Raw genomic sequence first — 15,018 nt, forward strand, 5'->3', positions numbered from 1 at the left:
TTAAGTAAGTAGTTTATTGTTAATCATTTATTTAATCTATGATTAACGACCTCGTTAAGGGTTAAGTATGTAGTTAAGTGTGTCAAGTATGTAATTATGTTAGCTTAATTACGCCATTAGGGTAATTAGTGTCATTAGCGAAGCGTCATTAGGGTTCTTAAGTATGTCGTTAAGTAGAGTATTTAGGGTTAATCATTTAGTTAATCTGTAATTAACGACGTCGTTAAGGGTTAAGTATGTAATTAGCGAAGCGTCATTAGTGTTAATCGTGTTTAAGAGACAGTTAACATCACACATCATCATCATCATCATCATCATCATCATCATCACCATCATATATCAACTACAAATCTTCATTACAAAAGGTATGTTACATTCCATAATTCGTTCTACGATAAAATATACATGTGGCTACAAAAGAATCAATTCTCTGCAACAACATCAAATCATTCTTTTGGCAAATTCAAGAATGCCCGCTAACATTGATCAAATTTCAAATGCGGATACAATGCTTCCCTCCAAAGCTACGAATTTTGTGTACTTAAAGGTGCAACCATCGGCATAAGATTTCACCACAATCAATCAGTATGCCTTCTTCTTCAGTTCAAAACCAGCGCTCATCACCCGTTGCACCTCCTCAGAAAGCCATCCACAAATTAGCTAAGGACAAATAACGGGCTACCAGTAATATTATATAGTATGTTAACGGAGAATAGTTGTCGTTTTTCAATGTGCTTTTCATCCACAACATTGCTTCATGTTAGCAAGGAAGAAGGCTACAATGGGAAGGCAAGTCAAATCAAGGAGCCATAAGGCTTGTTTAAGCCGGTTAAGACTGGTTCAGCCGGTTTTGTCTGGTTCAGGCCGCTTTAGACCGGTTCCAGCTGGTTTTGGTGCCTGACTGAACAAAGTCGCTCCCCTCATGCGACTAATGAAAAACATCGCCGTGCGCTTGTTCAAGGCGCCTAAACTATGCCTATGCGCCAAGAGCTCACCTTTGACTATATAGGATCATATTCCGAGACAAAAATATAATGCATGACCACAATAACTGATATTAACTCAACAAATTGTTGTCTTCTTGACAAACCTGAATTGAAGACTGTTATATACATATTCCTGTAATGAATAAAGTACCTTAAATTCTACAATAAGTTCATCATTAATTAATCTACAGCAGTTACTTACCCAAATACCCTCGCCGGATGTTTCTAATTTTGGTTTCCACACCAGGTTCGGGTTTTAAACATGACAACGAATTTGACCGACTATAAACCAAAATCAACGTCAATGGTAATCCCACAAGAACAATTAGATAACAAAATCGCTACAAAATCATGGTACATCATATGGTGTTACAGAACTTCAATCTTTCATACAAGTTCAAATCTGTTCTCTCAACGCGCTGCAACTGAGTCAGCTTCTGTATCGGTTTCAGCATCAATCATTCCCGGTTCTGGGTCTGGTTCATCGATTTGACCGGGCTCTTGACCACCATCCGTATCAGGGGTTTGTTTTTGCTGTTCTTCCGGTGAAATGCTTGCAGCATCAGCGGTGTCCATCGGCGTTGCTGACAGATCAATATCATGTCTGTTGCCTTCACCATCAGCCTCACGCGTTGCAATCTTGAAAAATGAAAAAATCAGCTCACTAGTTCGTTTAGTTACGGATGAGTTGATTTGGTTTATGGTTTATCCCCTTGCAGGTCAATGAGCAAAATAGAAAAAAAAAGCCCAAATTATAATATAATATTTGCATCCTCCTAATCATATTAATCAGTAAAAGTTTAGATTATTAATATCGTATAAAAATTCTGTAATCAAATTTTAATCCATTGACTAGGGATGAGCTTATTTTCCAAATACCCATACCCGTATCCGTACCGATTTTAGGTATTCGGTACGTACATGTATCGGGGTACTCAGTATTATCGATTTCGGTATTGGTACGAGTATAGGTAAAAAATGGTAGTGGTACCAAATTTTATATAGAACTTCAAGAGTTCTTTTATATTATGTTTTATTTCGTATTATGGTATTTATGGTACTCTTACTGATTTACCTATTTGGTACCTGTACTGTACTGGTACTCATACTGATTTTACCTATTTGGTACTTGTATTGTACTGGTACTCGTACTGATTTTACCTACTTGGTACCCGTACGAGTGCTCAAAAAATAAAAAATAAAAAAAACAGTGGTACCAAAGCGGGTACCACACCAGAATACCCGTACCTGAACCATACCGGTATATTTGGTACCTAGTTTTGTTCAAATTCGGTACCGGTATTTTTGGTACTGGTGGGTATTGTACTGATGCCATCCCTACCATTAACTACTTGGAAAAAGATGGACAAAAAGCTAATTAAAATATTTAAATTCCCAAATGGACAAAAAACTGATTAGAATATATATAATTTTCCAAGAAAGTAGAAATTCAGTTTGACTTTTAAGTTAAGATTCAAAAATCTGATAAAATGTTGCAAGTTTTTGGAAAAAAGTTCATAATCATCATGCTATATAATAAACATTACAAGAAGCAAAACCTTCAACTTACATTTGTTGAACAATATAGAAGTATATTAAATCAATAAAGTATAGATTTGACCTTAAAAGTCAAAATGTATTATAATGGAGGGGCTATGGTTGTTTACCTGGTTCTCTTCTGCTTGATTCGAAACTGTTTTTGTTTCTTCCTTTTTAGCACGTTTTGACTTGTCGTTTGGTTTACTTTGATATTTAGCTCGGACATCGGGCGGCAGGAGTTCCAAGGGCACAACCCCTTCAACACCATGGTCAGTGAACTGCAAGAAATTTGGCTCAAAACTCGATAGAAAAAAAAAAAAAAAAAAAAAAAAAAAAAAAAAATAACAATAACAATAACAATAACAATAACAATAACAATAACAATAACAATAACAATAACAATAACAATAACAATAACAATAACAATAACAATAACAATAATAATAATAATAAAATAACGAGTAAAATGCCATTTTCGTCCCTGAGCTTTGAATAGTTTTGCTACTTTTGTCCAAAGGTTTGTTTTTCAGCATCTGGATCCAAAAGGTCTGAAATGTTGTCATTTTTATCCAGCTCGGTAACTCCATCCATTTTTCTCCGTTAAGTCAGGGGTATTCATCTTTTTTGTAGAGTTAAAGGGCGATTCAGTTTTTTTTTTCAGGGGTATTTGGTCTTTTTAAATAAAGTGAAAAAGACCGAATTGCCCTTTAAGGTAACAAAAAGACAGAAATACCTCTGAATTTACAAAGAAAAATGGATGGAGTTAACGAGCCGGATGAAAATTGCAAGATTTCAAACCTATTGGATCCAGATGCGGAAAAACGAACCTCCCGACAAAAGTCGCAAAACTAGCCAAACCTCAAGGACGAAAATGGCACTTTACTCTAATACAAATAATAACTATCATAATAACAAATAATGATAATAATAATAATAATTATTATTATTATTATTATTATTATTATTGGGTAAGGATAGTGTAAAAAGGGCCTAAAGTGTGAGAAGTGTAAGAAGTGTATTATAACACTATATATAATACTATATAACACCATATAAACACCGTATAACAATATGTAACACCATATAATACCATATAACACTATGTAACACTATATATCATTATATAACAAATATAACACTATACATCTATCATAGACACTCTATCAGACAACCTATAGTGTTATATTTGTTATATAATGATATATAGTGTTACATAGTGTTATATGGTATTATATGGTGTTACATATTGTTATACGGTGTTTATATGGTGTTATATAGTATTATATATAGTGTTATAATACACTTCTCACACTTCTTACACTTTAAGCACTTTTTACAGGATCCTCTACCTATTATTATTATTATTATTATTATTATTATTATTATTATTATTGTTATTATTATTATTATTATTGTCGATGTATTCGAGGATTTAAAGAAAATCTCACTCGAGAAAATCCCTCCAAATCCTGCCTTGCTGAAAACCGAAGACCTTTCCAGCAGTAAACCTACAGAAATTACTGACCAATTAAATTACCAAAAAAGAGATCAACCCGATGGATACATATATCAAAACCGAGACCAACCCGATTGTTCTTGTGAGAATATTCTGCTTCAATTCCAGCCTCTGGATCCATCTGCAATTTAGAAAGAAAATCCTAACAAATATTGAAAAATAAAATTTATTTTTTGTAAAGTAAACTTTAATAACTGAGGATCTTACATCGTCCGCTAACTTTTTCCAGTGTTCCCTGACAGCAGGTGTCCGTACACGTTTAGGATCAGTTAGAGCATCCTGCACAAGTAACAAAAAAAGTTTGAGCTCGTTTAATATTGGCAAATAACTACGAAAGAACCCATTACATGAAGTAAACAAACTTGTAGTTAACGCACCGGATTTTGTTCTGCCCATTTCCATAATTGAGCGAGTTCTTTATTCCCCAATCTCCATCGTGGACGACTGAAGGTTAAAATTACAAGGAGATTAATTATTAATTAAATCAGAGTAAAATGCCATTTTCGTCCCTGAGGTTTGGCCAGTTTTGCGACTCTCGTCCAATGGTTTGTTTTTTCCGCATCTGGATCCAAAAGGTGTGAAATCTTGCCATTTTCATCCGGCTCGTTAAATCCATCCATTTTTCTTCGTGAAATCAGGGGTATTTCCGTCTTTTTGTTAACTTAAAGGGCAATTCGATCTTTTTCATTTTATTTAAAAAGACTAAATACCCCTGAAAAAAAAAAGAGTTGCCCTTTAAGTTAACAAAAGAGATGGAAATACCCTTGACTTAACGGAGAAAATGGATAGAGTTAACGAGCCGGATGAAAATGGCAAGATTTCAAACCTTTTGGATCCAGATGTGGAAAAACAAACCTTTGGACGAAAGTTGCAAAAATGGCCAAACCTCAGGGACGAAAATGGCATTTTACTCTATTAATTAGGCAAATTGGATTTAAATAATCCCAACTCACTGTTATTAGCCAATAATAATCCCAACTCATTTAATCACCAATAATAATCCGAACTATTCACTTTTGTTTGTAAAATACTCCCAGTTAAAAAAACACTAACTAGGTTAAAAATTTGCTGATGTGGCCCTTTTAGCTGATGTGTCATATGACGTGGCAGTTGATGTGGCATTTTTTGATGACGTGGCAGCTGATGTGGCAGTCTACGTGGTATTTTTTTATGACGTGGCAGCTGATGTGGCAGTTGATGTGGCATTTTTGATGACGTGGCAACTGATGTGGCAGGTGACGTGGCAAGCCACATCAGCAAATTTTTAACCTAGTTAGAGTTTTTTTAACTGGGAGTATTTTACAAACAAAAGTGAATAGTTCGGATTATTATTGGTGATTAAATGAGTTGGGATTATTATTGGCCAATAACAGTGAGTTGGGATTATTTAAATCCAATTTGCCTATTAATTATTACATCGAATACTAAAGCCATCATTTGTTCATTTGCAAATAACACCGTCAAATTTATTACAAATGTGTACCGTTTTTTCCCTCCGTCTCGAACAGTTTTCTTTTCCGTAGGTTGTTTTTCAAACGGACCACAACCATCACGTTTCCACCAGACCTAAAACACGTTTCACAAAGGAACGATAAATAACATTAGATCTTTTAATATTGATATGGACTTGAGGAAAACAATGAAGGACGCATACCCAATTTCGTTCGCGTTCTAATATATGCTCGATGCTTTGAAGAAACTTTTCTCCTTTTGGTGGGGTCAGAACCAGAAGTTGCTTTACTCGTTCTTCGCATGATTTTATCTCATCTTTCTACAATTAAAGTTAACGATTAAGTTATGTTCTTGAAACAAGAAACACACATATTACTTACCATATTGTATGTACTCTTCAAAGGTATGGTCGGGGGGGGGGGGGGGGGGGGTGTTTCTTGCCGGCCATGCACCCCCCCCCCCCAACAACTCTCTGGGTTTTACACCTTTAACCCTTTCAATTTCTAAAAGGTTTGTAAAATATCGCTTTTTTACTTCAAAAAATTAATTTCTTACGTTCTTATTTTTATGCACTTGTCGGTATAAATTCGAGTTCGTCTACGTTCTGACATGAACTTTATTCGAGAAAGAGCCAGGTCAAATATAATACGTTTTCGTGTTTATTTTTATGTACATTTCAAGGTTGTCTACGTTTCAACATAATTTTGTTTGGAAACGTGTTGCGTCCATTATAACATGTCTTCATTCAACGGTATAAACTTGAGTTGAGTTACTCTATGTTTCTTCGTAAATTTAGTTCGGAAACGAGTCAGGCTTTGGATCATCCATGAAGGTGCATAAATTATCTAAAATAACAAAGAAAATATAGAGCTATCACTAACCATCGTTTCAGAAGGCAAATCTTTGTCGTTTTTCCCAGGGGCCTAAAAAAGTAAAGCATGAGAATTTACTATATATCAAGATAAAATAAAATATTCAACACGGATACATTAAACACACATGTTACCTTGAGATAGTCGAACAAAATTAGACACTGAACAAGAATATGGCGTCGAAAACTTGGATCCTTCAACTGTATTAGACCAGAAAACGTAAACGATGAGTGTAACCAATATGGGATTGTTTTTAAATGCAAATGCCGATACGAAAGTTGATAACTTGAAAAGAGTTCAAACCTCTAGGCCCATTAAATTACTACTCGTAAGATATTTTATACTGAACGTTGCGGCTTCATCCTCAAGATTGTTAGCACTACTCTCTTCATCGCTCAAAGGCTGCGCTTCAAATGTATTCAAAACAACCTGCACATACCATTGTGAAAAAACAAACGATTTAAAAAAAAAGTAAACATGGGTGGTTGGTAGGGCTGCAAATGAACCAAACTAAACGTTCAGCGAACCGTTCATGAAACGTTTGACGGGAAGTTCGTTTATGCTCGTTCGATTAATAAATGAACAGATATGAACAAGAAATTCCATTCGTTTAGTTAAATGAACGAACATGAATAGAGGTCGCGTTCGTTCATTTATGTTCGTGAACGTTCAACAACATGTTCGTTTGGGTTCGATAGTTCCTTGGGGTTTTAATTTTTTATATTTTGTATTTAAATACTTCAAAATTCCCACAAATAAAATATTTAATAAATAACAGTGTATTGTATTTTATTTAGATTATTTAATAAAATATTAGGTTAGTATACTATGGGTGGATCTACGTAACATTTGTGATGAAAGATACCGATTTTATTCAAAATTTAATACATGTTCCTTTGTGTTGTGTTCATTTTTATTTATGAACGTTCATTTGTGCTCATTTATGTTCCACAAACGACCATGAACACGTTCATTTCCTTAATGAATGAACACGAACAGAAAATCTCGTTCGGTAAGCGTTCATGAACAGTTCGTGAACACATAACTTCCTTAACGAACGAACATGAACAACGCCTTGTTCATGCTCGTTTGTTTTTTTTTTTTTGGCAGCCCTAGCGGTTGGTATTAAACATTTAAACTATAGTAATTAAGGTGCCACGGAAAGAATACCGCCAAAGAAGACGAGAACTTATGCCACTTGGTAGCAACACTAACGGAAGCAGGGTTGCTAAAATACTCCTGAGATAAAAATATTAAATTTTAGTAAAAAATATTTTTTTTTCTAGGGGAAATTAATAAATTGACCTGCAAACTCCAAAAGGTTTTGTAAAAGTTGAAGTCGATAGAAATTCCGTCTGGTGCTTGCTTATCGTATTTTGTCTCGTTTGAAACGTTGAAAACACCCTTAATATTGACAGCTGTAGATGCACAGGGAATAACATGACACTTGAATAAAAAACTGAAAGGAAAAAAAATTAAAAATATAGTGCTGAAAAATACAATAAGTAAGAATAATTACCCGAACGTTCAGATAATGGGAAAAAATGAGCAAGAAACATTATGATGCGTCCACAAAACACCACATCATTTGCCTGCAAAATGCATCAATAAAAGAAACTGGTGTAAACAACAAAGAATAAGGTCTTCAGTATATATATATATATATAGGGTAAGGTTCATGCGAGAACCACCTTATTGCGAGAACCGCGAGAACCAATGTGAACACAACCTAAAATAGCTAAAAAAACCTAAAAAACCCTAAAAAAACCTAACCCCCACCCCCCAAAAACCTAAACCCCCCCACCCCCCCCCCCCCCCCAAGCTAAATGCTAAAAACTAAAACCCTCAAAAAACCTAACCCCCCCCCCCCTCTCCAAAAAAAAAAACCTAAACCCCCCTCCCCCACCCCCCAAAAACCTAAACCCCCCCCCCACCCCAAGCTAAAATGCTAAAAACTAAACCCCCAAAAAACCTAAAAAATCTAAAAAAATCTAAAATTTTTTTTTTATTTTTTTACTATTTTTTATGTTCAAATCGCTACTTTTAGTAGCCAAAAAAAAAATTTTAATTTTTTTTTTTTTGGATACTAAAAGTAGCGCTTTTTATATAAAAAATAGTAGAAAAATAAAAAAAAAATTGGGTGTTTTTTAGATTTTTTTTAGGTATTACTGTTTGTGTTCACACTGGTTCTCGCGGTTCTCGCAATAAAGGGTGGTTCCTAACGGATCTTTGTCCTATATATATATATATATATATATATATGGGATTTAAAGATAGTTGAATGAAATACCTTTGACAAACGACGAAGAAGTTGATTGCAAGTCCTTAACATCACTAGCTTACCCCGTGCAAACAGTTCCGGCTGCACGAAATCAAACACGTAACAGAAATTAAATAAGCCATCAAATAAATTTTATTAACAAATGTTAAACAAAATGAAGTCATTAAGGTAGAGAGAATTTACATACCTTACCCAAGATGTCTTGCTTACTTTCTATATAGCCAAAGACGTCTTCGCAGTTTCGCATCGTGGACATTTCGGTTAAATCTTCCAAAAGTTGGAATATCATGCCCCCCTCAATGTGTTCGTTTTCACAAAGATATAGCACAATGTCTGACAAGAAAATGCACAAATAAGTTCAAGAAAGTTGTCCAAAATAAGCTATACATAAAAATGTTTTAACCAATTTAATAAGATTCAGTCTTGTGTTTTTTAACGAACCCGTGAAACGTGCACGGTGCACTTACCAAGAAGACGGGGTACTTGCCCTTGTGCGGTTTCACTGTCATCAATTGACCCACCGTATCGCATAGTATTTTCCCCTGATTGAACTGCAGCCGACTACACCAAACAAAAAGGGAAAAAGGCAATAATAAACGATCAGTAAACTAAAGCGTAACGGGTAAAACGGTGTCAGATTTTATCAAAGTAGAAAAAGGGAAATCTCACAAGCCTGCTTAAACGTTTAGTTAGATAAAAGAATTACAAAGTATAATGAATACCATGGTGCCATACTAAAGAATATTCATAACTTGAAGTTGAGTGGCTGCAAATGAACTGAACGTTCAGTGAACAGTTCGTCAACCGTGCGGCGGGAAGTTCAGTTTGTGTTCATTCGTTTAATAAATGAACGAACACGAACAAGAAATTTCATTCGTTTAGTTAAATTAACGAACATGAACAGAGGTCGCTTTCGTTCATTTATCCGTGAATGTCCAGTAACGTGTTTGTTTATGTTCGATAGTTCATTAGTGTTTTTAATTTTTATGACAAATAATATATTTAATAAGTATCAATGCATTATGTGTTATGTTCATGAACGCTCGTTTGTGTTTGTTTGTTTTCATTAGTGTTCATGAACATTAGTTTGTGTTCGTATTCGTTCATGACGTTCGTTTGCCTTCGTTACCTAAATTAACAAACGGACACAAACACGTTCATTTCCTTAACGAACGAACACGAACAATAAATCTCGTTCAGTAAGTGTTCATAAATAGTTCGTGAACACATATATCTCCTTAACAAACGCACACGAACAAGGTCTTGTACGTGTTCATTCGCTTCATTTGCAGCCAGAAAGTTGAGGCATGTTGACTTGTAACTAAACCATGTAAAGCATGATTATAAAGAAAGTATGTAACAATGGGAACGTACCACCAGCTCTTGAAGTAGCGTTCTTAGAATGTTTTCCAACAATTGGTTCTCATCCTGGACTAACTTCGTTTGCCTCTGCATAATACATAGTTTATCATTGATGTGTGGAAACTATAACAGTTGTTAAAGACTTAAAGTATAGTATCCCGATAAACAGATAGTACAGAGTGTCGCACAGTGAATCAAAACAGCAACAAAACAAAGGGTGCTAAAACTTTGAAGACTACTAATATCACAAAATGGTGAAAACTATATAAGAACAAAACTACAATACCCAATACTTATATCGGTGTGTGCGCGTTCAATACAAAACTAATTTTTAAGTACTTGTATGCAGCGCTCACATAGTTGTCAGTAGCGAGCGAAGCGATCGCTATAGCGCGCTACGTAGCGTATAGGTCTAGGGTCGCTATTAGGGGTTGTAGCGATAGATAACGACAATTTGATTATTTTTTTGTTTATTAATATAAATAGCAATTAAGTATAGCTCTAAAACAGCTGGATTTTTGGTTTTTGTAAATATACATGTAACTTAGCATATATACCAGGGTAGGGTAGGGATAGTGTACATTAATTCAGAAGTGTGAGAAGTGTATTATAACACTATATATAACACTATATAACACCATATAAACACCGTATAACACTATGTAACACCATATAACACTATGTAACACTATATAACACTATACATCTATCATAGACATGCTATCAGACAAACTATAATGTCATATTTGTTATATAGTGTTATAAAGTGTTACATAGTGTTATATGGTGTTATATGATGTTGCATATTGTTATACGGTGTTTATATGGTGTTATATAGTGTTATAATACACTTCTCACACTTTTGGATTAATGTACAGGATCCTCTACCTACCAGGGTATTTTGATATAATATACATATAATTTTTTTTTCTAGTGTATCGCTATTTATAAAATAGCCGCCAACTATTGTTATTCGCTATGTGGCATATAGGTACCTTATCACTATTTGTCGCTATTCGCCGTTTAACAACTATGGCGCTTCACATATTATAGTATAATGGGAGTTAGAAAGATAATGAGACCGCAAAATGTACAATTGTTTATTGGGTATTCCGGTTCTAACAGTTCTCTACTTAAGATTCGGTTCTACGTCCAACAATGCATCACCGCTTACTAAAACCTACTAATGAAAGAAATCCCTCAAATATTATAGTTTCAACCCCCCCCCCCCGACACACACACACATTCTCATTGTAATCATCAAACACATTCTGAAAGTGACTTCAAAATCAAAACTAGTACTCTATTACTAAACAATCAATAAACATGTATACAACTGTTAAAAACAAAAATTAAAGATATGGGTCTGCTGTCATTCTTCAAAATCACACAAATAATTAAAAAAAAAGGTAAAAAAAAAACCTGGGGTTTAATTGCTTCTTGAACTGTTTGTAGAGCAAAATCTTTTGGGTTTCCAGGTTGTGTTATCACCTTCCTGAACAAATCCTGAATATACAAAACAATTTGAGAAACACCAAAATTGATTTCGTATTCTCTGAATAATTATTATCAAGTGTAAAGAAGAGATTTTTAGGGGTTAGTTACCATGTGGATTTGCGAATCGATAACCTTGTGGGTCGCTTTGTTACACCCTTGAATTGATATTTGAATAATCTTGATTTGGGTTACGAGTGAGGTAAGCTAATTTATGGATTCTGACATCATAGTATCTGGTTGATGATTTCGTGTGCTGTGTTGTGTTCTTCCCCAATGAAAAGGAAAGGGGGAAAAGTTGGTCGGTTGTTTAGTGGGCTGATTCGTCTTGATGTGAAGTATGTTGGGTTGGGTTGGGTTGGGTTGATTTGATTGGGCTTAGATGAAACAAAGCCCGATTCTTTTCATCCTTAATGAGTTGATGCTAAAAAAGAGGTGCAAAAGAAACCGGTTCTCGAAACGGGGTATTGAGGAATCGGTTTCATACTCGGGGGTATGCATGGGGTTGTAATGATATGAGTTGAAACCGGTCACAACCTGGTTATATTCGATTAGACTGAATCGATTGCTTCCCTCTCTAAAATATGATTCCATACCTAAACATGGTTCCATCAATACCCAGTTATTGACCCCGTTCAATAGAATTGGAATTGGTTCAAAGTGAGAATCGCTTTTGAAAAATCTTGAAGTCTAAACCACTAATGCTAAGCATGCATATGGGGGAATTTTCTTTTAAAAGATACAAAATATGATGCTCATGGTTCGAACAACTGGTTTTAGTGAAAATTTTGAATCGAGGTGCTAACTACGATTTTGAAAAACGATAAATCAAAGTGGTTAGTTATTATGTACGACTATTTCATAGTTAGTATTATGTGCAGTAATTCCATATGTTAGCCATTATGTGCAGCATGGATATGTTTGATTTATGTTTACGACAAGGATAAGTACGACCATTCCATTATGTCTCATTTACTTGTGACAATTCCCCGAATTAGAATGGCGTTGTGTAATTGCTGCCTATGGAAGTGTTCAACCCCAGGCCAAAACTGAAACTTAGCAGACTTCAAAGTCACCAATTTAAACTATTTACAACATAAAATATAAAGGTCTAATCCACCATGTTCAGGTACATACAAGCGATAAATTTCTTAAAGTTTGGCATTGCATGTGTTCCCAAAATGCTTAGGCTTGAGATTGAAATCAAATTATGCTAAATACGTGACTCATTATATCATGATGAAAGTATAATTTCTCTTCAACCAATAACATGCCTTTATTAGACTGGTGGGTTGTTTGAAAGGCTACAATAGAGTGAGGCCCCGATGGTGGTAGTTATTATCACCAACGTGAGACCTACAACTCGTTATAACTATCCCCTAACATGCATGACTCACAGAAGGCTCAATATCAACTCAAGAGAGTAAGAGACCTCAACATTAAGATTATGTATATATTATTTGCATAAGGCTATTGCCATGAGAAATGTTGTAAGAAATAAAAGATGAGAGTATAACTGGTGTTAGAAATGTTGTAAGAAATAAGGCAATATTAGGAATAGACTATTATGTGACAATTGCACTTTTTGAGAGGTTAGAAACCATTATAAGCTTTTAACCATTTGCAGCATCTGTAGATTTTGAAGTCTATTAAATTGATGTTAAGAGTGATTTCCTCAATGGTAAATTGAGAAAAGTGTTAAGATCAAACGAGTAACACACAAACACAAATAAACAGAAAAGCAAGAAATCAGACATTAGAGGTTTGCATGGTTCAGTCGCGGTGTGCAACCTTAGTCCACGGGGGTAACTAGGGTTTCGTATTATTGAGTGATTAATGAGTTGCAAGTAGAAGAGGTATATTTATACGCTATAATTAGAGTTAATCCCTTTGCTTATCTTGCTAAACAAGAAACTAACAAACTAGGCCCATTAGGGTTATAGTCGGCCGAACACTTTCCCTTCTTTCTCTCTAATTCTCAGTTGGGCCACTTGAGCCAAAGCCTACATATCGCATCAATCTACCACTTGTGTTCGGACCAACTGTAGCATCTCTTACGTACTTTTGTAAATGAAAATCCCTATAATCTTCAAATCTCCTTAGTTACCCCACATTCTCATCATTATTCCTGAAGGCCAGCTGAAGTTGCATAGCTTCAGCTTATCCAACACTACATACTTGGTAAACATGTTTCTTGGATTCTTCGCACGTGAGATGCTCTTTAAGTTGATTGTTTCATCATTGATCAATCATCTCACGAAGTGATATCTCATCCCAATGTGCTTCGGCTTCCTATGATACACAGAATTCTTGGCAAGTTTCACCGCATTCTCATTGTCACAGTACAAAGAGTAATCAAGTTGTTCTTTATCCAATTCTTCAAGAAACGTCTTCAACCAAACTAGTTGTTTGCTTGCTTCAGCAATAGCCATGTACTCGGCTTTTGTTGTTGATTGAGCTACACTTTTTTGAAGTCTGGACATCCAGCCCACTGTTGTCCCTCCCATTGTAAAAACATACCTTGTAGTGCTCTTAAATGTCCCTTTACATCCACCTAAATCAGCATCTGTGTAACCCCTTAGAATGGCATCTTTTCCTCTGAAACATAACCCTATCTTCTGTGTACCCTTCAAGTATCTGAGCACGCATTTAACAACTTCCTAAAGTTCTCTTCTCGTATCTGACATAAACCGACTAACATCCCCAACGACATGAGCAATATCTGGTTGAGTGCATACCATGGCATACATGAGACTACTAACTACTGATGCATATGGAACTTTAGACATTTCTGATCTTTCTTCTTCAGGTTTATAAAACTAATCTTAGGTAAGCTTCAAATGACTTCCTAATGGAGTATTTCTTGGCTTGGTCTTTTTATCATTCATTTTGAATATCTCTAACACTTTCCCTATGTATTTCTCCTAGATAGTGTTAAAGAACCATCCTTCTAGTTTCTAACGATGATTATCTTAAGTATCTGTTTGGCTGGACCAAAATCCTTCATCTCGAGTTCTTTGGACATTTGCTTCTTCAACTTACTAATTTCATTCATATTCACCTGCAATCAACATATTACCAACATTCAGTAATAATATGATAAGAGCTCTTGAATTTCTTTAGATAACAGCAATGATCCATATGACATCTCTTGAATCCTGACCTCTCCATGAAGTTATCAAAGTTCATGTACCACTGTCTAGGTGCCCGTTTTAGACCATATAAGCTCTTCTTCAGTTTACAGACCCAATTTTTTTTCCCGATAACCTAAAACCCCTCAGGTTGTGCCATATTATTTTCCTCATCTAGATCACCATATAGTAATGTTTTTTTCACATCTTGTTGTTCTAGATGCAAACTTTCTACAGTTGCAAGACTTAGAACCAATATGAGGATAGTCATCTTCACCACTGGAGAAAAGATCTCATCATAATCAACTCCCATTTTCTGTTGAAATCCCTTGAGCACTAAACGGGCTTTGTACCATTTGGGCCCAACCTATTCTTCCTTGACCCT

At 35.1% G+C, this 15,018-nt stretch overlaps 1 protein-coding gene across 1 annotated transcript; it reads right to left on the bottom strand.

Moving 5' to 3' along the window:
• Window positions 1–1,143: 1,143 nt before the first annotated feature.
• On the bottom strand, window positions 1,144–11,786 carry LOC110922195 (THO complex subunit 1). The gene is made up of 20 exons (XM_022166509.2): window positions 11,614–11,786; window positions 11,431–11,514; window positions 10,021–10,095; window positions 9,114–9,207; window positions 8,834–8,979; window positions 8,656–8,727; window positions 7,885–7,957; window positions 7,671–7,783; window positions 7,536–7,604; window positions 6,669–6,794; window positions 6,500–6,565; window positions 6,375–6,416; window positions 5,696–5,812; window positions 5,525–5,607; window positions 4,419–4,485; window positions 4,249–4,320; window positions 4,112–4,162; window positions 3,974–4,033; window positions 2,654–2,803; window positions 1,144–1,625 (listed from the first exon to the last, which is right to left on the bottom strand). Exons 1-20 carry the CDS (start codon window positions 11,614–11,616, stop codon window positions 1,398–1,400), a joined length of 1,791 nt encoding a protein of 596 aa, XP_022022201.1. The 5' UTR covers window positions 11,617–11,786; the 3' UTR covers window positions 1,144–1,397.
• Between the last annotated feature and the right edge of the window lie 3,232 nt (window positions 11,787–15,018).

The sequence above is a fragment of the Helianthus annuus genome, chromosome 2 (assembly GCF_002127325.2).
Source record: "Helianthus annuus cultivar XRQ/B chromosome 2, HanXRQr2.0-SUNRISE, whole genome shotgun sequence".
Taxonomy (NCBI): domain Eukaryota; kingdom Viridiplantae; phylum Streptophyta; class Magnoliopsida; order Asterales; family Asteraceae; genus Helianthus; species Helianthus annuus.

What these genes read in the sequence shown, in the direction of transcription:
- LOC110922195 (XM_022166509.2), bottom strand. An exon ending in ATTCTCACAAGAACAATCGG is followed by an intron (nt 4,034 to 4,111) that starts GTTGGTCTCGGT and finishes TAATTTCTGTAG; the next exon opens with GTTTACTGCTGGAAAGGTCT. An exon ending in ATCAAGCAGAAGAGAACCAG is followed by an intron (nt 1,626 to 2,653) that starts GTAAACAACCAT and finishes TCATTTTTCAAG; the next exon opens with ATTGCAACGCGTGAGGCTGA.